We start from the raw sequence: 22420 nt of genomic DNA on the forward strand, positions 1-22420 counted from the left end.
TTTCCTTTCAACGTTGTGGCTTCCCTAAGAGCGAAGTTTTGCCCTCTTTTCTGGGGATGGAGATGTGAACTGGACAGGCAATTGAGAGGTGCTATGCTTGACGGGAATTGGATTCTGCCTCTCGGCACCCTACTTCAGGCACCCCGCGGTCTTTCAAATCTGCCACCGTGAGTTCATCTGTTCGGTGCTTAGGATGGAGTCTTCAAAGCCGTGGGTCCTTTGAGCCTTTTGAAGTCTTCTGTTTTGGTGGGTGCTGGAGGGGCGCACCTTTGGCCTCGCATGGTGCGGTGCTTCTGGCACCCCCAATCCTTCTACCGCGGGGCCCCGGGCGTGAGCGCCATGTGCGCCCACACCCCGCGCCCCTTCCCGGGTCCCCGCCTGTCGCCCGCGCCACTTCCTGAAGCGCCCCGGGACCCACAGCCCCGCCCCGCGGCCGGGCTGGGCGGGCGGCGACCGCGGCTGAGGTACAGGTGCCTCGCGGCGCAGCCGGGTCGCCTTCCAGCCGGTCCGCCTCGCGACCAGGACCCGCGCCCCCTCCCGCCTCGCACACCGGTCTCTCTCCCGCCCAGCCAAATGCAGGCCGCCGGCCTCCCTGAGGAGATCCGTTGGCTCCTGGAAGGTAACGCCCTGGCGCAAGCCCCCTTAAGTGCTGAGCCGAAGGCAGAAAGGCGACTCCAGTCCTCCCACGGCCAGGCTTTCTTTTCAGCTTCCTCACTCACCTCCTTCTAGAACCTTAAGGCTTCTAGAGGCCTCAGCTCCCCAGAGCCATCTTTCCATCCTCTCAACTCAGGGCCCCTTTCACTCCCTGGAGTCCCACATCTTCCTTTTCCTTGAGGCACCTCCAGGCCTCCACTTCACCTCCCCGGCTTCTAAAGTCCTCAGGCCAGGTTCTTGGTCTCCCATGCCACCTTGCCTGGTCTTCGACCTGTCCCTTTCTCCGAAGAACTGCTCTACATCTGTAGGGTTTCCCGTCCTCCTCCTTCCCCAGACACGACTTCCTCACCTGTCACAGAAGACCCCAAACCTTCCTGCTTAGAGGTCCGCGAGGCTCTCCAGGGGGCTGCGAGGGGCTCATGGGATCCCCATGGGCCAAGGCCAGGTGGTTGACGTGAGTTTTTGTCAGTGCGAAAACCCCAGCCCTCCCTTTATCACCCTGCGGACGTCTAGGGGGTCTCACCCACCCCAAGGCAGGCTCATTCTCAGTATGGCATTTCCTCCTTTTCTAGAAGTGCCCCCATTATGGTGTGTTCACCTTCCGACTACAGTGTCTAAGCGATGGTTTAAAGAGTTCCGGCCATCCCCATCAACACTCAGCACACACTGCCGACACTCCAGAGAGATGTCTCAGAGACGTTGCTAAAGGGCAGTTTCATCTGCTGGGTTTCATGGTGAAAGTCACTTTTACTTGCTTTCCTGTAACTAACCTTCCAGAGAGGACAGAGGCCTGGAATCTGCAGTTGCATAAGGGTTCCAGGAGAAAACTATTCAGAATTAAGCCTTTTGGCATCTAAGTTGACGTATTTGACACATATTTAACAGATGGCCTGCTTTGGGCAGGTCACACTTTTGGCAAGCAGTATTTTTTTTTTTCAGTTTCTCTCAATTTAATTGGTTTTATATCTCCATTACCTTGTTATCTCGGTATAAATGCCTCCTAATCAAATATTTGGCAAGTCCTTTTGGTCTCTGTTGGTAGCACTGTTTCCATTCTGGATTGCTTCTATGTAAAAGCTGTCAACTAGATATTTCTTTTGAGGTGAGGTTTCCAAAATCCATTTTACTTATGATCAGAATAAATCTAAATTTTGGGGGTGGAAAACTATTTGCAGGGTAAAGGAGCATTATCTAAGTGTCTAAGAAGAAGCAATCCAGCCTTTCCCTCTGTTGTTGGTTTAATATTAGGCTTGTGAAGGAAGGCTGTAATTGTCTTTGGTTTCTAGGAGAGAAGGAACTGTGGCGAAAAGTTTAACTCTGCCCTTGCATTGAAAGATATAAAGTGGTTCTTTTTATTGGTATCTGTCATTTGATGAGAGGAAACCTATTTTATAAGCTTGTTAAACTATACTTCAGTTTTGTGTCTAGCCTTGGTAGAAACTTCCTTTTTATTTTCAGAGGCTTGCAATGAAATCCATTCCTTCAGCATTTTTGATGTGCAGTTCTTTATTGTTCAAAACTGACACTTTGGTAAACAACTCATTTCTGCACCTGCCACCTTCCTTTAGCTTAGATTATTTTCTTGTTAGCTGACTGTTTTTAATTGAAGTCTTCAGATCTCCTTCTAAAGCAGAACCTTTGTTTGCTGACAAGTAGAGCAGGGTATGAATGGAGATTAATTGCATGTCACATACTTCTGTATCAAGCTTGCTGTGTCTTAACAATCTCTGTTGGTGCTCAGGTCTTTAAAATATATGGAGGAGTCTGAAACCAAATTATAAGGAGCTTCGTTGGTTAATGTATTTCTTTAAGGCTTTTTTTTTTTTTTAGTTTGCAATTAGAACTTGAACTGAAGTAGAGAAAAAAATGTAGTGTGATTCATCCAGTGATTCTAATGAAAAATGTTTGAAGAATATGTTTTTGAAAGGTTCCTGTAATAATAATAGCAACATATTGGTTACAAGTTTTATTTCTTATGGAACATAGTCCCTGGTGTAGACCGGGAGCATTATTCATTGTGTTACAAATAATCTGTCGATATTAGAAGCCCACAATGGCCATCAATTTGTTGTTTGTTGCTATTTGTCTCCCCCACCACACACTTTTTAAGGGTAACTGTTGACAATTAGAAAAAATGGAGGTCCTGATCTCTATATAGTCACTCTGTGGGAGGGAGTCACAGGATGTGAGGGCTGCAACTCTAGTGCTGCCACATGGCTGTGGGGGTGGAATTTCCGTAATGAATTACTACTTTCATAAACCAAGGCATAAGCATTGGCACAGTGATTTAACACTGGACATCACAGCTATAACTTAAGCATTTATTTGTTTATAACTACACAAGCATAAATGACAGAGGGGCATTTTTTGACATAATGTGTGTGCTTTTAAGAATAAAATATGTAAAGCATTGTGAATAGTTGATAACAAAATTTTACATAATGAAGAAGAGAACAGAAATTCTCAAGGCCTAAAATTAATTTTGTTTAAATATAAAATTTGAAACATTTGGAAATGTTTCATTTGACCTAGAAACCTCACTTCTAAAAATCTGTGACTGAAGTTAAAGGACATGTAGTAGTATATGCATGAAGATCTATCCTAAATGTTAATGAGTTGGGAGACTCAGGGTGATGGTTGAATGAATTATGGGACATTTGTCTTATGGAATACCTCACAACCCCTAAAAAGGTATTCTGTGGATCTATATATAGGCTTGGAAAGTGTCCATGGCATATTTTTAAGACTAGAAGGCAAAATGCATGATAGTACATGTAATATCCCATTTTTGCTTGAAAACCGAAAGACAAAACCAGAAAAGCCACATATGCTATAAATGTTTGTGTAAGCCTAGGAAGAAGTGAAAAAGAATATATACCAGACTGGTAACATTGGCTTCCTTGGGAGAAGAGTGAGAGTTTGGACAAGGGGAGGTTATTAATTTTTATTTCATACATCTTTGGGTTGTTTGAATTGTGACAATGACCGTGTATTACTTTTGTAAATAGGAAAAAATAAGTAGTAAGGATATTTAAAAGAAAAAGGAACAAAAGACAAATAGAAACTCAGAGAGGTCAAAGTGCTAACGGACCATTAACTATGCTTATGGTCATGTTTTTCTCTTTTTAGCTCTGAGGGGTATGGAAGGTGGAGAAATTAAAAACAAAAAATGTTATCTTGGATTTTTGGCAAATATCAAAACAGTGTGAGGCTTCTAGAGTAACTCAGGAAATAGCTTCTTTAGATAGACTCTGTCAGGCTCTCATATAGAAATAGTAACTAGTACCCTATCAACAAATAAGTACTTCATAGATAAGTAAAATGAAGGGTGCTTTCTGCTTTATTGAAAGAGGAGGAAGTATTCAGGTCTGTTTTCAAATAATAGAGCTTCAGATGTAGAAGTTATCTTTTTTGTTTTTGTTTTGTGATAACCACGCTGAAAACAAAAACAATGAAGTGCTGGCAGTTTGCATAATCTTTGCTCCACAGATATAAACATAATCAGTCTCTTCTTCCTGGTCTTTCTAGCCCCGCTTTTGAAGTCAGAAGCAAAAGAGATGAGTATGAAGGAGATGGAATAGACATTTCTTTGGTTTGTAGTTTGTCCTGTGTGATGGAATGGGGGCTACTGATATTACCCTGGTAGCTGATAGGTCCCAACTGCCTATATGGCACTAAATCCTGCCCAGAATGTGAATTTAAGCCAAAATAACATCAACAACCTGGCTGCATGTAGTAGCAATTGCTGCGTTAATGTTGATTCTGATACGCCTATAGTTATTTATTTTTAAACTTCCTTGTAAAGAAAAAGTCATTAATCATTTCCTTCCAGATTGTTCTCCAGACCTGTATTGGTCAATGCAGCCAACCATAAAATCTGTTTCAGTATAGTAAAATTCCAACTATGGGGAACTCGCAGAAATGAGTTGCTCTGGATAGCTGAGGAGATTCTCTTTAAGCACTCTTACCTTTTTATTATAAACATTTGTGATGAAGTTTTTCCTCAAATGCATTAGGAACTTTTCTTCTTTAGCCAACCAGTCTACGGCTATCTTCAAATGAACCTCTTTAGAGCACTCTTTAACTCAAAGTTGTTATAGTGAATATCTATTATCATACTTTATGGAAATGTATTGTTTAGGATGTTTGGCCATAGTTGCCCCTGAACTGCTTTGTAGGTGTCTGAGTCTGCTTTATATATTTTTTTTCATTATTTTTTTCCTGCTGTTAGGCCAAGGCCTATCACTTTGCACCCCTGTCTGTATGTCTACATTCCCATGCTTCTGGAACATTAGATAACCACGTTAGTTGGAATTGAGATATATGTAAAAGAAGTTACAAAGGGCTTTCTTGATGAACAAAGTACCCACACCTTTAAATGTGGGATTTGTAAGATGTATTTTGGCCGCTCAGAATATTTTTGCTTAATTTTTGAAACTGGATTGTCTTCCAGATAGCTGAGGCTACGGCTCAGTTGAATTCTGAAAAGCGAGATATGACTATAGTTCTATTCCTTTTTTATATTAAAATTTTCTGATTACAGAAGTAATAATGCTCATTATAGAAAATATAGAAAACACGCAATAGGATACAGTTACTCAGAATCAATAATTGTTAAATTTCCATGTATTTTTCTCAGTGTTTATTATATGGATATACTTTAAAAGTTGGGACATATTTGTGCACAGGTTTGTATACTGATTTTTTGTACTTACAATTTTTCACTTGTTATTGTCTCCTGAGGGTTTTCTTTACTTTTTGAGATGGAGTCACACTCTGTTGCTCAGGCTGGAGTTCAGTGGCGCAATCTCGGTTCACCACAACCTCCAACTCCCGGGTTCGAGTGATTCTCCTGCCTCAGCCTCCCGAGTAGCTGGAACTACAGGTGCGCACCACCGTGACCGGCGAATTTTTATATTTTTAGTAGAGACGGGTTTCACTATGTTGGCCAGGATGGTCTTGATCTCTTGACCTCGTGATCTGCCCACCTCGGCCTCCCAAAGTGCTGGGATTACAGGCATGAGTCACCGTGCCTGGCCTTTCCTGAGGGTTTTCTTAGATCACTGCTGTGCTCTGGATGTTTGTGACTTGCCAAACTTTTTATGTTGAAATCTAACTACAAATGTGATGGTATTAGCCTTTGGGAGGTGATTAATGCCCTTATAAAAGAGGTCCCAGAGAACTGCCTTACTCCTTCCACTATGTGAGGACACAGTTAGAAGGTGCTATCTATGAACCAAAAAGCAGGCCCTCAGCAGACACTGAATCCGCCAGTGATCTGGACTTTCCAGTTTCCCACTGTTAGAAATAAATTTCTGTTGTTTATAAGCTACCTAGTTTGTAGTATTTTGTTATAGCAGCCCAAATGGAATAAGACAATCATTAAGTGGATTTTTTTTTTCCTTCAAGTTATATATCCTATTTTTATTCCACAAATAGTTTTACCCTAATATCTTAAAATAAAAATCGGGCCAGGCATGGTGGCTCATGCCTATAATCCCAACCCTTTGAGAGGCCGAGGTGGAAGGATCACTTGAGCCCAGAAGGTTGAGGCTGCAGTGAGATAAGACTGCACCACTGTAGTCCAGCCTGGGTAATGTAGTGAGATCCTATCTCAAAAAAAGAACAAACAAGAATGTTTTCCCTGCTTAACTTGTTCATTTCTTACTTTTGGTACCATGAATTTTTCATCCTCGAACTCTATTTTATCTCTTAGATATTAAGACTGTGCTGTTGACCATAAAAGCCACTAGCCACATGTGGCTATTTTAATTTAAATTATTAACTAAAATTAAATACAACACAAAAAGTTAGTTCCTCAGTTGTGCTAGTGACATTTCACCTGCTTAGTAGTCACAGCAGCTACTGTAGCGGACAGTGTGTAAAGTCCTGGTAGTTGATGATCTAGAATACAGTACTGAGTGAATTTCTCAGGAAGGGTACTTTGATGATAGGTTTGCTGAGCCTCTGTATGTCCGAGAATGTGTCTCCCTTATTTCATATAAACTCAGCTGTGGGCATGAAGTTCTGGGGTCACACTTTTCCCCTTTCTTCAACCTCCCCCCAACTCAGCCTGTAAAAGTTGTGCCATTATCTTTTGGCCTTCAGTTTTGTGAAGGAGAGGTCTGATGCCAGCCTGGTATATTTCATTTATAATCCACTCCTCCCAGCTGGGGGTGTATAGAATATTTTTCTTTGCTCTCAAAAATGTCACTAGTTAGTATCAAGGTCTTACTTTTTAATACTTTTTTTGTTGTTGTTCAGTAGCATGCCAGGAAGGCCTTTTAATAATTTTGCCTGGTATGTAGTGAACCCTCTTGATCTGTGGACTCAGGTCTCCCTTTGAGTTGGGAAAGTTTTCTTCTATTATGCTTCTGCTCCATCTGTTTTATTCTGTCATACTTGGCTTTATAGCATACATATATTGGATTCCTGATATGCTCTCTCTGTTTCATCTTTTTTACTGTCTCATCTGTCATTGCTTTCATTATGGTTTTAAATTCAACATTTATTTATTTTTTAAAAAGTTGCCATGTATTCTTTCCTCATTATTCATTGTCTCATTTTCATTACATCTATAAAGTGCTGATTTGTACATTTAATGACTTTTTGGATGTTGCTGAGAATTAGAAATTTTCTAAACATTTTTGTTCTTTAATAATAAATCTGCTTCAGAAGTAGGCATTTTCTTTAGTTCTTCAGGTGATCTTTTCTTTTGGAACATTAATGTTTTCTCATAGGTCCTGTATATTTTCTCTGTGTGCAATTTGCCTAGATTCAAATTCTAACTCTTCCACTTTCTAACTACCATTTACTCACTAAATAGACCATGGGTCTCAGTTTCTTGATCTGTAACGTTGAAATAATAATGGCACCTATCTGTAGTATTGAGATAATACTGGTACCTATCTTACAGAATTTATATGAAGAATAAAGGAATGAATATTTGAAAAGAATTTAGAACAGTATCTGGTATGTACTAAACACCATATAAATGTCTGATAAATAAAATTAAATTTTTTTTCACTTGAGCTATCCAGTTGACCTCTTTTGTTTGTTTGTTTTGGCAACTGCCTTTCCACAGGAAAACTCCCAGGCATGGTCTTTTGCTTATATTGGTAGCCCATCCCTGTTTTTATCCTTTTTCTCCATTACAGGAGGCTTTTTTTTTTTTGAGATGGAGTCTCACTCTGTTGCTAGGCTGGAGTGCAGTGGTGCGATCTCGGCTCACTGCAACCTCTGCCTCCTGGGTTCAAGCGATTCTCCTGCCTCACCCTCCCGAGTAGCTGGACTAAAGGTGCACACCACCAAGCCCAGCTAATTTTTGTATTTTCAGTAGAGACGGGGTTTCACCTTGTTGGCCAGGATGGTTTTGATCTCTTGACCTCGTGATCTGCCTGCCTCAGCCTCCCAAAGTGCTGGGATTACAGGTGTGAGCCACCACATCCAGCCCGGCTTTTAGGGATTCTTTCAAAATCTCCATTTCTTTCCTTCAGAGTCTAGTGATCATTTTGATGAGAAACTTTATGGAGGAAGGAGAGAGAAAATTAGCTTCATTGCTTTTGTTCTCTGAATTTTCTATATTCTTATAGATTCCCAGGCATATAATTTTTCTACCCTGATGTTTCAGTTGAAATTTTGTTTTGTCACAAAGGGATTCTCTGAGGTGGCACCTGAAGCTTTACCTAGTCTGTTTGTATATGACTGAGCATATCGGGAAAGATATGTGTTCCTTACCTTGTTATAGAACACCCTGTTTTGTGGCTGGGCATGGTGGCTTGTACCTGTAATCCCAGCACTTTGGGAGGCCAAGGTGGGTAGATCACCTGAGGTTAGGAGTTCGAGACCAGCCTGGCCAACATGGTGAAGGCCCATCTCTACTAAAAATACGAAAAATTATCCAGGTGTGGTGGCAGGCGCCTGTAATCCCAGCTACTCAGGAGGCTGAGGCAGGAGAATCACTTGAACCTGGGAGGCAGAGGTTGCAGTGAGCCTCCCGCCTCATGCCATTGCACTCCAGCCTGGGTAACAGAGCAAAATTCGTCTCAAAAAAAAAAAAAAAAAAAAAAAATTCTATTTTGTGTGTCTAGAATTAGTATTCTTGCATTAATTCCCAGTTTTTTAAAAAAAAGATCTATTCTCCTTCTCCCTTTTGTTTGCTAAAATTTTTAAAAATGTGGTAGAGATATTCAAACTTCATTCTGATTATCATCTAGTGTTAGATGGGCTGCCTAGCTCTTTTGAACTAGGTAAGAGCTGCTCCCCATGGAAGTTCACAGCTCCCCTCAGGATCAGGGTGATTCTCAAAGAACATGCATTGTCAAGGTCAGCTTTCCCTCCAGGCTCCCCTGCTGCTGTGCATGCTGTCTGTCCTGGGTTGTGTAGGCCCAAGCCAGTGGTTGCCAAGAGGGGGCTTTTGGCAACATTTGGAGACATTTTGGTTGTCACAGCTTGGGAGGGTGCTCCTGGCATCTAGTGGGTAGGAGCTAAGGATGCTGCTAAACTTCCTACAACACACAGGACAGTCCCTCCACAATAAAGAATCATCCAGCCCAAATTGTCAATAGTGCTGAGGTTGAGAAGCCCTGGCTTAGATGTATTTTCCTTCTCAATTTCCACAAAAGCCTATTCACATGAAGTCCCTATGAGTATAGAAAACATCACTGGAGAATCAGGGGGTGCCAGGAGCAGGAGGAGGGGTTTACATTGCAGTCATGTAAATGATTTGAGCGTTAGGCATTCCTATTCCTAAATACCCTTCTGCCACCCCAGTTATCAGGGTATATCCTCTATTCTTTCACTTGATTTAGTTCCCAGCCTTATGCCTTCTCATTGTCACTTTCTTTCTTTATCCTATCTGAAGTAAAAAAATATATATATTTTTTCCCTGCCACATGAAAAGGCAGTTTAACTATCTGTATAGTTGTTTAGGTTCCCACCAATAGCCACACACAGCAAAACAAGTTATTTTCCCAAACAATGACAGTTCTTTCCCTAGGAGGAACTGTAGTACCAGTTATTAAGATAATATTTTTACCTAATTTCATAAGTATAATACTTAAACAGTTTTTAATCATTTTAAATATAGGAAAAATAAGGTATCAAGTTTTACCACCATCTGAGAATCTTAACATATTGACATAACTATCATAGATCTAATTTTTTCATGTTATAAGCCATTACACCCTACAGAAATCCTATAATTTCTGCTACATTTATTCATATTTATTTCCCCTGTGTTTCTGAGTTCATTGCTTGCTTTTCCAGATTGTCAGTGCTGCATTATAGGTTAGGTGATTATACCAGATGGATTTTCAGGTTTGGAGTCTTTGAGTTCCACTGCTTAATTTTACTATCCAGCATTTACATGGAAGATAGGACAGTCTGAGCTCAGAAATAGAGTGGTCTTACCATCCAGATAGCAAGTCTTCCTCAAGGCTTTTGGCTGTAATAAAATCATTTGTGAATTATTTAAATTCTCATTTACGGTCTCCTCCTAACATTGTTGACATTCTAATATGAGTATGTTATGGGAAAATAAAGTTTTTATTCAAATAAGAGAAGCTTTACTAAAATATATCCAATGGCACATATTTGTACTTAGTTTAACCAATATTGTAGTAGCTGGAATTAATTAAGGTACTATATATTATAAATCTAGTATGAGAAATATGCTGGAGTGCATAGGTAGCTACAGAAAACATCTATTCACTGCATTTTAATAAACCTTCTTAAATTACACTTCTTTAAAAATAACTTTTCTGGCCAGGCATGGTGGCTCACTCCTGCAATCCCAGCACTTTGGGAGGCTAAGCCGGGTGGATCACCCGAGGTGAAGAGTTCGAGACCAGCCTGGCCAACATGGTGAAACCTCATCTGTACTAAAAATAGAAAAATTAGCTGGGTGTGGTGGTGCTTGCCTGTAATCACAGCTACTCTGGAGGCTGACGCATGAGAATTGCTTGAACCCGGGAGCTGGAGGTTGCACTGAGCCAAGATAGTACCACTGCACTCCAGCCTGGGTGGCAGAGCAAAACACTGTTTTGGGAAAAAAAAAAAAAAGCCCCCCAAATTCTTTTCTTTCTCATAACTTTTTGTATGAGCCCTTTTATCCATTCACCCATCTATTAGGTTGGTGCAAAAATTGAGGATTTTGCCATTATTTTTAAATTGCAAAATCTGCAATTACTTTTGCAACAACCTAATGTTTCTTTCTCCCTCTCTCCCTCCCTCTCTCTTCTTTTCTTCTTCTCTTCCTCCCTCCCTTCCTTCCATTTTTCTCCCTTTCTTCTTAGTACTTTAGGTATGACTTATATACCACTTAACTTAAGTGTTAAAACTGGTTGACTTAAACATATATATATATACCTATGAGACCACTCCCCAGATGAAGATACCTTATCAATATACACCCACACCACCCTCCATCTCCCTAGAAAGTTTCCTTTCCAGTCAGTATTCCCTCCCAGAGCTAATCACTGTTCTGACTTCTATCATAATGCAATCAGTATGTACTTTTTTTGTATCTGTTGTCCACATAATATTTTTGAAATATATCCATGTTATTGTGTGTATTGGTTTGTTCCTTTTTGCTAAATAGTATTCCATTGTGTGACTATTCCACAATTTGTTTATCCATTCTTATGCTGATAGACAATGAGTTGTTTTCAGTGTTTGACTATCATGAATACAGCTGCTATGAGCATTCTTGTATAACTTGTGAACATAAGCACTCATTTATCTTGGATAAATATATCTAGGAGTGGGAATTACTAGGTCATAGGGTAGTTGTATGTTAAACTCCAAATACTTTTCTCAGGTGATTATACCCATTTTCCATTCCCACCAGCAGTATATGGGAGTTCCTCTTGCTCCATATCCTTACCAACACTTGGTATTGCAGTCTTTTTATTTTTAGACATTCTGGTTGATGTCATGGTCCATGTATATTTTAAATTATGAAAATAACTGATATATATATTTTTTTGTAGAATATTTGCACAACATAGAAGTATATAGAATATTTGGCAGAGTGGTTGTTTGTTTTTTGGTTTTTTTTTAGAGACAAGGTCTCACTCTGTTGTCCAGGCTGGAGCACAGTGGCACGATTACGGCTCACTGGAGCCTTAATCGTCCAGGCTCAAGTGATTCTCCCACCTCAGCCTCATGAATAGTTGGGACAATAGGCATATGCCACCATGCCCAGCCAATTATTTTTATTTTTAGTAGAGACGAGAGTCTTGCTGTGTTGCCCAGGCTGGTCTTAAACTCCTGAGCTCAAGCAATCCTTTCTCTCCCAAAATGCTGGGATTACAGGTGTGAGCCACTGCACCCTGGGTTTTTTTTTTTTTTAATTTTTTTTTTTTTTTTTTTTTTTTTTTACCAATCTATCCATCTATCTATGTGTATATATATTTAAACTGCTACACAGTATTTAACAGTTTATTTAGCAATTGTCCTATTGATGGATGTTTAAGGTTATTTCCAAATATTTTATATATCCACAGTGCTGTAGAAAACATCTTTATCTGTGCATCTTAGTGTACATATGCAGACTTTTTTTTTTTTTTTGAGGCAAAGCCTTGCTTTGTCACCCAGGCTGTAGTGGAATGGCACAATCTCGGCTCACTGCAACCTCCGCCTCCTGGGTTCAAGTGATTCTCATGCCTCGACCTCCTGAGTAGCTGGAATTACAGGCGCGCACCACCACTCCTGGCTAATTTTTGTATTTTTAGTAGAGACAGGGTTTCATCATGTTGCCCAGGCTGGTCTTGAACTCCTGACCTCAGGTAATCCTCCTGCCTTGGCTTCCCAAAGTGCTGGGATTACAGGCGTGAGCTACTGCGCTCGGCCATATGAAGATGTTTCTATAGAATATATTCTTAGACTCTCAAATAAAGATTGCAAAAGTGTTAATCCTGGATTTCTAGGCTGGCTGCTAGTTAAAACTTGATCTAAAGTACTCTCATTGTTTTAGTTTCTGGTTTTTGTTTTCTCTGTGTTGTGAGTATATAGATATTTTCATTTTTCCTCCACAGGAAGTAGAAGGAAAATTAAAAATATAAACACTACACATTTCTTAGGTCATGGGGCAAACACTGTTAGCAGGTTGAACCTAGCCACAACCAGAACATGCCGACGACTTTTCTATTGTAATGCTAACAACTTCCTGCAAACAAAACAAAGCTGGTAGGTATTAGGTGTGGTTTTAGCTTGCCAACATGTTTTCCTTCTTGGCAAAAGGTAAAAAGTATAAGCCTTAATGATGACGTTTTTCAGGTCAAAAGTTTTAGGTAAGTTTAAAACATGTTCTAGACAAATTGAAAGTCATTTTTCCCCACTATGGTACTTTTATGTAATTGATGTGAAAATAGACAAGGCAAGGTTTCCATGAAGGTTTCAGTTAATAGGACAGGAAAATTAAACACTGAAGTCTTAGAGGTTTGATTTTAGTGATATATTTAAGAGTGACTGCAGAAATCCTAATGGTCTGGTAACTTCAGTGTACCTGTGACAAGGAATTGGGAATTATTATTTTTGTTTCTATCAGCAGCTGTCAATGAGACTTTATCCAAGTGGGATTACCGACTAGGTTGCTTTCTTCCATAAAATAGCAATATGTAACTTAAAGAGATACTTGTGACATTAAATTAAATGTATAGAATACTCAGATACCCTAGAATAAAATATGGTTTTCTACTGTTTCCAAGGTGGAGATTGTTTTGGGGTGGCAGGCATGGTTGGCTAGACATGACAAGGTGGTTAGGCATAGCCCATTATTTTTGGAAAGATTGTCTTACTGTTAGTAGTTCACTCATGGAAGTCCTGGAGATGACACAAACAGATTTTTACTCCCTGCCCACCACCACCAGTACAAAGGAGAGCCCTGGATGGGCCCCTGGGAGTCCCTCCTTCCCTTGTTCTCCTTTCCTCTTTTCCTCCACAAACCCAACAAACCTTTTCTATCTCTCTACCCTTTTCCACCCAGGGTCCCATCTCCATCCCAGAGGGTGATGTCTGGTCTTTTAAGTTTTAACTGTTTCAGAGTATTCAGAGTGAAGCATCTGCAAGATAAAGGGAACATTTTCCTTATAACTAGAAAAAAATACAAGTATCATTGAAAATGTAAGAGAAGATGAGGCTGAAATAGCATCCTGCTCCTAGAATTTTTAAAAAGTCAATACATAGATTATTTTCCAGTGTTCGCTTAGATGTTTTCTTATAGAAGCAATGTTTTTGTGGGAAAAAGGACCATGTTTTTAGGCTGATTTGCAGGCCAACCTATTTTTTAAAAACTGCTTTTCAAGTATTATACCTAGAGAAGAGGAGTATAGACAATATTTTGATGGGGGCCTACCTTCCAACTTGGGCTTCTGAAAACTCCTTCTCTGCTGAATATCTCCCTCTTCTACTTGCTTCCTCTTTGTTAATTGGGGGAGTGCACTCTTCATCCCCCTCCTCTCCAACTAACTCCAATCTCTGATGGTGGTAATTGTGACTGGAGAATGACTCCAATGAGCAGGGCTGGTCAGGAGTGAGGAGCTGATGGGAGCCAGGTTGGGGTTCTGAGGATTAGGGAAGAGACCATCTAAGGGAACAGAATGAGGGCAGGAATGGGGCCCTACCTAGGGAGGAGGTGAGAACCAGTGGAAGGACCCAAAGGGAAGGAAGAATAGAATTTCTTCTGTGTCTCTCTCTTCTTTCCCTCTTCTGCACTCCCATCTCCAGCTCTATCTTTCTGTTGAGAGTGTGACTGCCAACCAACAGGCTTAGAGGGCTATGAAAAGAGGAGAAGGGTTAGGGGATGGGATGAGGGATGATGGCAGAAGTATGCAGGGGGTTGATGAAGTAAAACGAGAATAAAATCACCAACAAAGGGAGAGAATGGACATTTCTGTGATTATGCCCAGTGAGGACAAGCATTCACATTTGAAGAGTATTTGCCAGTACTTGAGACTTTTTTTTTTTTTTTTTGCCAAAGGGTGGTGCTAACCGTTTTCCCCATAGACAAAAACCTCAAATATTTTCTTGAGTGTAATGCTAGAATAGGCGGAAATTTATGCCATTTTTCTTTTTGGAAATGTGAGTTCTGCTTTAGTAGTTCAAATACTTTCACAAGATTTCCCCTCTAGGAACACTTCGATTGGTATTTGGTTGGTGGAGTTGTTTTCAACAGCATTTGGCCATTCATCCTGCCTCCAAATAAAAGGTTGATTGAAGTGAACTTTTGAGTTTTAGAAACATATATCAACAAAAACCCTTGCAATTGTTAGGGAACCCAGACAAGTACTTTTTGCTTTTAGTGTACTAGGAGCATTACTTAGAAAACAGGAGGCAACCTTAATCTTTTAGTAGTTTGAAAAATATGACCCATAAGATGTCATTCTCCTCTAAATAAACAAAAGAGCAGCTTTGTGAATGTACAAGATCAGAGAATTCGGGAGAATGTAAGAAACTTTCACCAGTCTACAAAACCTAGTGCTCTTGGGTGCATCCTGCCAAGTTGGAATCTTTTCAGCTGGCCTTCAAATTCTACAGCGGTTTTTTGCTGGGGTGTGATAATCATATCATGCATCTAGTGTTGCAAATACACTGTCTTCCCTTGTCCTTCAGTCATCTTTTCCTGTTTGCTTTCCCTGCCCTGATGTGCTGGCATAGATATCTACAAGCTACCTAGAAGCTGAGAGAGTTTTCGTTTTAGGGCAGCTATGAATTATAACAAAGATGGATTGTTGTCAGAGCTGTGTTTACCTTTTAAATATGCGACTTCAAATGATTTTATATTACTTTTAGTACAAAATACCGTATATTGCTACAAGCTTGCCCTCCATATTAATCTTTCACCACCCTCCACCTGACCTCTGTGTTCTGCCCTTCAATTTGAAATTTTTTGTCTCTCCACCTAAACTGTGATCTCTCACCTCTGGACCTCTGCACATGATGTTCCAATGCCTGGGCCATTCTTTTCCTCATCTCACCAACTTCCCACCTTTCCCCCAATATACATTCTCGGCCTGCTAATTTTGGGGGTGAAAGATGAGTTTCAAATGAAAGATGAGTTCTCTGAGAGGCCTTCCGTGATTTACCTTTCCCTCTAGACTAGGTACCTCTACCATGGGCCTGTATACCCATCACTTCCTTTGTTGTCACAATTTATTCTAATTGTCTATTTAAGTCTATATTCTTTGCTAGACTGTAAACTCTTAGTTAAGGTAGAGATTAGATCTTTTCTGTTTACTTTTTGTGCTTAGCCTGTGATAAGCACTCAATAAATATTTCTTGAAGAATAAATGCATTTAGACAATGTGGCATTGTTTGTGGTTGTTTTTGATTTTGCCTTTTCTCTTTGGTCTGAGGACATTTACACCGTGAGGTATTGTTCACTCTCTAGTTGAGGGTAACTGTGGGAAGACTCTGTAGCATCAGGTCCTACACAGAGTGAATGCTGCGATGTCAGAAGCATCTGGAGAACGTTCTTATGCAGTTAGTGGTGCTTTTCACACTGGGTGTTACACTTACAGGAAGCCCAAGGCATTTAGATGTGACTGCACATGATGTTTATATTAGAAGAGCTCTTGTTTGTGAAAGGTTGATCACTTCATAGAAAACCCACCAGATAGAATAGTGACCTTGGTTAAATAAAGGAGGTAATATATTGAGAGATCTTTTAAAATCTCTTCCCTGTTCAGTGGTGAGTAGTCTGTTCTGAGCAGGGTTGCCCAGGTCTCTCTGGGTTATGGGTTGTAATCACTGTGAGTGGCATCATCTTTTACATTGAAGAGCAAATATATATATACACACACATATATATATTTGTTTATATATGTGTATATATATTTTTTAATTAATTAATTTATTTATTGAGACAGAGTTTTGCTCTTGTTGCCTAGGCTGGAGTGCAATGGTGCGCTCTTGGCTCACTGCAACCTCCACCTCCCAGGTTCAAGCAGTTCTCCTGCCTTAGCCTTTCGAGTAGATGGGATTACAGGCATGTACCACCATGCCCGGCTAATTTTGTATTTTTAGTAGAGATGGGGTTTCTCCATGTTGGTCAGGCTGGTCTCAAACTCCCAACCTCAGGTGATCCTTCCACCTCAGCCTCCCAAAGTGCTGGGATTACAGGCGTGAGCCACCACACGCGGCCCTGAAGAGCAAATGTTTTATATACTGGTCTGAAGTTTCCTTTCCTAGGTTTTCATCAAGTTTTGGTATCAGGGTTATATTGGCTTCGTAAAATGAATTGGAAAGCATATATAATACTAGAGATATGATCTCTCATGCAGACCTTGCTTTTAACTTCTTGATGTTTTGGTTATATGCTTATTCATCTAGTAAGGTTGTGGGTGTATTTTTAGAGAAGATTTAAAAAAAAAAAACTGGATGAGACAGATGGAAGAAGTTATCTTTGTGACCTTTTATTCTCCTGAGTAGTGCAGGTGAAGAAACAAGTACTTAAATTAACATGTGACCTCCTAAAGTGTTTTGAAAGGAAGTTTTAAAAAATTAATATGAGCCAGGCACGGTGGCTCAAGCCTGTAATCCCAGCACTTTGGGAGGCTGAGACGGGCGGATCACAAGGTCAGGAGATCGAGACCATCCTGGCTAACACGGTGAAACCCTGTCTCTACTAAAAAATATAAAAAACTAGCCGGGCGTGGTGGCGGGCGCCTGTGGTCCCAGCTACTCTGGAGGCTGAGGCAGGAGAATGGCGTAAACCCGGGAGGCGGAGCTTGCAGTGAGCTGAGATCCGGCCACTGCACTCCAGCCTGGGCGACAGAGCCAGACTCAGTCTCAAAAAAAAAAAAAAAAAAAAAAAAAAAAAAAAATTAATATGGAGTAAACTTGAAAAGTAAAATCATAATAAAAACAACTTGTCCTTAGTGACATCACTGGGGGATAATTATATCAAGTTAATTATTTTTTAACAATTTTAATATGCACAACTATAATTACATAAGCTATTTTACTTATAATTTAGTAAGGATATTTGTCAGTTATTACTCAAGAAAGCTGGAGGAAAGTGAATTTAGTAAGGAGAGTTGATGTTCAAAATTATATATATATATAGTATTAATCATCTACAGGAATAAAGTATATACTTTAACACTCCACCTCCTGTAGGATCTTCTTTATTCCCCACTCGCTCTCTGACCATGGGGCTTCCTTTCCTTTTTCACAACTACTTGAGCTGAACCCACTACTGCTGAGTGAAATGAAGATGAGGACCAAAAATTAAAGTCTATCCAATTTGTGAGTAATATTACTTCCTGCTTGCATAATGGTTTTTATTTTACTTATTTTTTCTGATTTCAAAAAAGATATATTTAGAACATTTAGAAATATAGAGAATATAAAGAAGATGATGAAAACGGCAGCAATTCACTACCCAGAGATGGCCGTTGTTAATATTCTGGTATTTATCACAGCGCCTGACTGGCACATAGGAAGGACTCAGTAAAGATCACATTAACGAATGAATTGAACCCTATCTTTTTTTATTTGCAAAACATTAAGATTATACCATATGCCACTTTTTAAATTAATAGGCTTTATATTTTTAGAACAGTTACAGATTTATAGAAAAATTAAACAGATAGTACAGAGTTCCCCTATTCCTCCTCTCCCCTCCAGTTTCTCTTATTGTTAGCATTTCACATTAGTATTGTACTTCTGTTACACTTAATGAACCAGTACAGATAAATTCTTTTTTTTTTTTTTTTTTTTTTTGAGACGGAGTCTTGCTCTGTCACCCAGGCTGGAGTGCAGTGGCCAGATCTCAGCTCACTGCAAGCTCCGCCTCCCAGGTTTACGCCATTCTCCTGCCTCAGCCTCCGGAGTAGCTGGGACTACAGGTGCCTACCACCTCGCCCGGCTAGTTTTTTGTATTTTTTAGTAGAGACGGTGTTTCACCGGGTTAGCCAGGATGGTCTCGATCTCCTGACCTCGTGATCCGCCCATCTCGGCCTCCCAAAGTGCTGGGATTACAGGTTTGAGCCACCGCGCCCGGCCTCAGATAAATTCTTAACTAAAATCCACATTTCATTCAGTTTCCTTTAGCTTTTGCCTAATGTTCTTTTTCTGTTCCAGGATCCCATCCAGAATACCTCATTTAATTTAGGCTCCTTGGGCTCCTCTTGCTGTAACAGTTTCCCAGACCTTTCTTGTTTTTGATGACCTTGACAGTTTCGAAGAGTACTGGTGAGGTATATTGTAGAATGTCCCTATATTAAAATTTGTCTGGTATTTTTTCTCATAACTAGACTGGGGTTATGGGTCTTGAGGAGGAAGATCACAGAGGAAAAGTGCCATTTTCATTCTATCATGTCAAGTGTACATGCTATCATCATGATTATGACTGTTAATGTTGACTTTGATCACCTGGCCGATATGATGTTTGTCAGGTTTCTCTATTGTAAGGTGATTTCTTATTCATCCTTTTCATACTCTTCGGAAGAAAGTTACTATGTGCACCCCACACTTAAGGAGTGGGAGTTATGCTCCCCCAACTTCAGAGTGGAGTAGTACATAAATTATTTGAAATTCTTCTGCACGGGAGATTCATCTCTTGTCTCCCATTTATTTATTTGTTTATTTATTTATTTGAGATGGAGTCTGGCTCTGTCGTCCAGGCTGGTATGCAGTGGTGTGATGTCCACTCACTGCAACCTCTGCCTCTGGGTTCAGGCAATTCTCCTGCCTCAGCCTCTCGAGTATCTGGGATTACAGGTATGCACCAGCACACCCAGTAATTTTTTGTATTTTTAGTGGAGATGGGGTTTTGCCATGTTGGCCAGACTGGTCTCGAACTCCTGACCTCAAGTGATCTGCCTGTCTCAGCTTCCCAAAGTACTGGGATTACAGGTGCAAGCCACCATGCCTGGCCTCACTTATTTATTTATTCAACCATTTATTGATATAAGTATGGAATCATGCATACTTCTTTTATACTTTGGGTTATAATCCAATATTATTTTATTTTGTTGTGGAAATTGATCCAGTTTTGGCCACTAGGAGCTCTTTCAGTTGGTTCCTGTGCCCCTTTCTTTCTTTTTTTTGAAACGGAGTCTCGGTCTGTCGCTCTGTCGCCCAGGCTGAAGTGCAGTGGCATGATCTTGGCTCACTGCAACCTCCACCTCCCAGGTTCAAGCGATTCTTGTGCATCAGCCTCCCAAGTAGCTGGGATTACAGGTGCCTGCCACCACACCCCACTAAATTTTTGTATTTTTAGTAGAGACCAGGTTTCGCCATGTAGGCCAGGCTGGTTTTGAACTCCTGACCTTAGGTGATCTGCCCACCTTGGCCTCCCAAAGTGCTGGGATTACAGGCATGAGCCACTACACTCAACCTCCTGCGCCCCTTTTGATGCATCCCATCAGTGTCTGTGTGCTTGTGTGTGTGTGTGTTTTCAGCACTTCCTTACTTTCTGACACTACAAGATGCTTTAGGCTCATCTTATATATTTCCTGCCCCAGTCCTAGAATCAGCCATTTTCTTTTTTTTTTTTTTTTTTCTTTTTTTTTTTTTTGAGACGGAGTCTCGCTCTGTCGCCCAGGCTGGAGTGCAGTGGCCTGATCTCAGCTCACTGCAAGCTCCGCCTCCCGGGTTCACACCATTCTCCTGCCTCAGCCTCCCGAGTAGCTGGGACCACAGGCGCCCGCCAGCTCGCCCGGCTAGTTTTTTGTATTTTTTAGTAGAGACGGGGTTTCACTGTGTTAGCCAGGATGGTCTCGATCTCCTGACCTTGTGATCCACCCGTCTCGGCCTCCCAAAGTGCTGGGATTACAGGCTTGAGCCACCGCGCCCGGCTAAATCAGCCATTTTCTAAGGAGCCTAGGTTCCTTTTATTGAAGATTGGTACTAGAAATCAAGATGTTTGTGCTAGGTATGCTCCTTGTTACTGTGATGTCATTTCTTTTAGGTCCTCTTAGCTGACAAAGCAAGGAAATCCATGTGTATATGTTAATAATAACCTGAGTTATATGTTTCTCTGTATAACCAACTGTATCTATGTAAAGTGAAACATGGGCCCTTACTGATGTCTCCAATTCTAATTCATTACCACATGGATCATTCTAGACTCTTCTCCTTGCTAGTCTTTCGACTTGTTTCCCTCCTTTCCACTCCAACAGTGAGAAACCTGGCACCCACCATTCACCATCCATTTACTTAATTGTTCAATTACAGTAAACATGTATAGCAGTATAAGAATTGTTAACCCATACACCCGTGGCAAACAACTTTATTGACTAGAGTTCAGTATTTATGTTCTGTTCCTTTTGCCTTTAGTCTTAAAAACTCTGCTCATTTCCAAAGCTACTTAGGTCAGCACCTTTTCCCCTTCCCCTTCAGTGAATTTATTTCTTAGATTTATAATACAGTTAGATTACGTTGTTACAGTTTACATTCTTTCTTGAAATCTCCTAATCTCCTAAATGATTTCTTGAAATTTGCAGGCATTAAGGCTCACTCTGTGTTTTAAAGTTCTATAGGTTTCAACAAATGCATGATGTCATGTATCTGCCATTATAGTATCATACAGTATAATTTCACCACCCTAAAAATCCCCTGTGCCTCACCTGTTTATCCCTCGCCCACTCTTGAACTCTATCTTTTTCTAGCTTGAGAGTTCATTTCTTTTTTTTTTTTTTTTTTTTTTTTTGAGACAGGATCTTGCTCTATAACCCAGGCTAGAGTGCAGTGGCACAATCTCGGCTCACTGCAACCTACGCCTCCCTGTTCAAGCGATTCTCCCACCTCAGCCTCCCTAGTAGCTGGGACTACAGGTGCGCACCACCATGCCCAGATAATTCTTTTTTGTATTTTTGGTAGAGACAGGGTTTCACCATGCTGCCCAGGCTGGTCTCGAACTCCTGGGCTCAAGTGATTTGCCAACCTTGGCCTCCCAAAGTGCTGGAATTACAGGCGTGAGCCACCATACCCAGCCGAGAGTTCATTTCTTTTTAATGCTAATAATATTCCAGTGTATGGATATGTCACAGTTTGTTTATCTATTCACCTATTGAGGGACATTTTGGTTGCTTCCACTCTTTGGCAATTATGAAAAAAGGTGTTATAAACATTCACTTGCAGATTTTTGTGTGGACATAAATTTTTAGCTTAATTGGATAAACACTTAAGAGCATGACTGCTGGATCTTATGGTAAGACTATCTTGGTTGTACCACTTGCTAGGTGTGTAACCTGGGAGCAAGTTTCTTTACCCAGAAAATGGAACAGTAGTATCTACCTCATAGGTAGCCCAGCCTATCCTGATGTGACATGATCTGATGTATATGTTAGGGAAGATTTTATTTTAAAAAGATTGATCGCTTAGTGGAAAACCCATCAGATTGATGGGGAGCTTGGTTAAATAGAGAGGTGACTTATCGAGGGAACTTGTTAAGTCTCTTTGCTGTTCAGTAGTGAGGAGTGAAGTACAGCAGTGAAGTTGCTCAGGCACCTGCAGATCACATTCACTGTGAGTAGCACCATCTTCTAAATTGAAGGGCAAATGTATTATATATTGGTCTACAGTTTCTTTCCTTAGTATCTTAATCATAAAGTTTTGGCATTGGGGAATACTTCTGTTTTACTACAGTTTTGTCACTAGTAGATATAAATACCATTAGATGACATTTTTCCCATTTATCAGGAAATTTTTTAGATTTTTTAACCTATTAAAGAAATATACAATGAATCAATAGTATTGAAACATCTTTACATTCCCAGTATAAGCTTTATATTAATATTTTAATGTATTAGTAAGT

At 40.4% G+C, this 22420-nt stretch overlaps 1 protein-coding gene across 6 annotated transcripts in view; it reads left to right on the forward strand.

The window, feature by feature from the left end:
- Positions 1–454: 454 nt before the first annotated feature.
- LOC105472310 (src kinase associated phosphoprotein 1) overlaps positions 455–22420 on the forward strand; it is a 320592-nt gene continuing 298626 nt past the window's right edge. For 3 of the 6 annotated variants that reach the window (XR_011615785.1, XR_981519.3, XM_011725436.2), the window contains exon 1: positions 457–619. Coding sequence is in view for 4 of the 6 variants with exons in the window: in XM_011725436.2 (XP_011723738.1) it covers positions 574–619 (46 nt within the window). In the remaining 2 variants the exon portion in view is untranslated. Of the gene's footprint in view, positions 620–22420 lie in introns of all 6 variants that reach the window. The other 3 variants (XM_071083013.1, XM_071083014.1, XM_011725437.2) reach the window with 2 other exon arrangements.

The sequence above is a fragment of the Macaca nemestrina genome, chromosome 17, assembly GCF_043159975.1.
Source record: "Macaca nemestrina isolate mMacNem1 chromosome 17, mMacNem.hap1, whole genome shotgun sequence".
Taxonomy (NCBI): domain Eukaryota; kingdom Metazoa; phylum Chordata; class Mammalia; order Primates; family Cercopithecidae; genus Macaca; species Macaca nemestrina.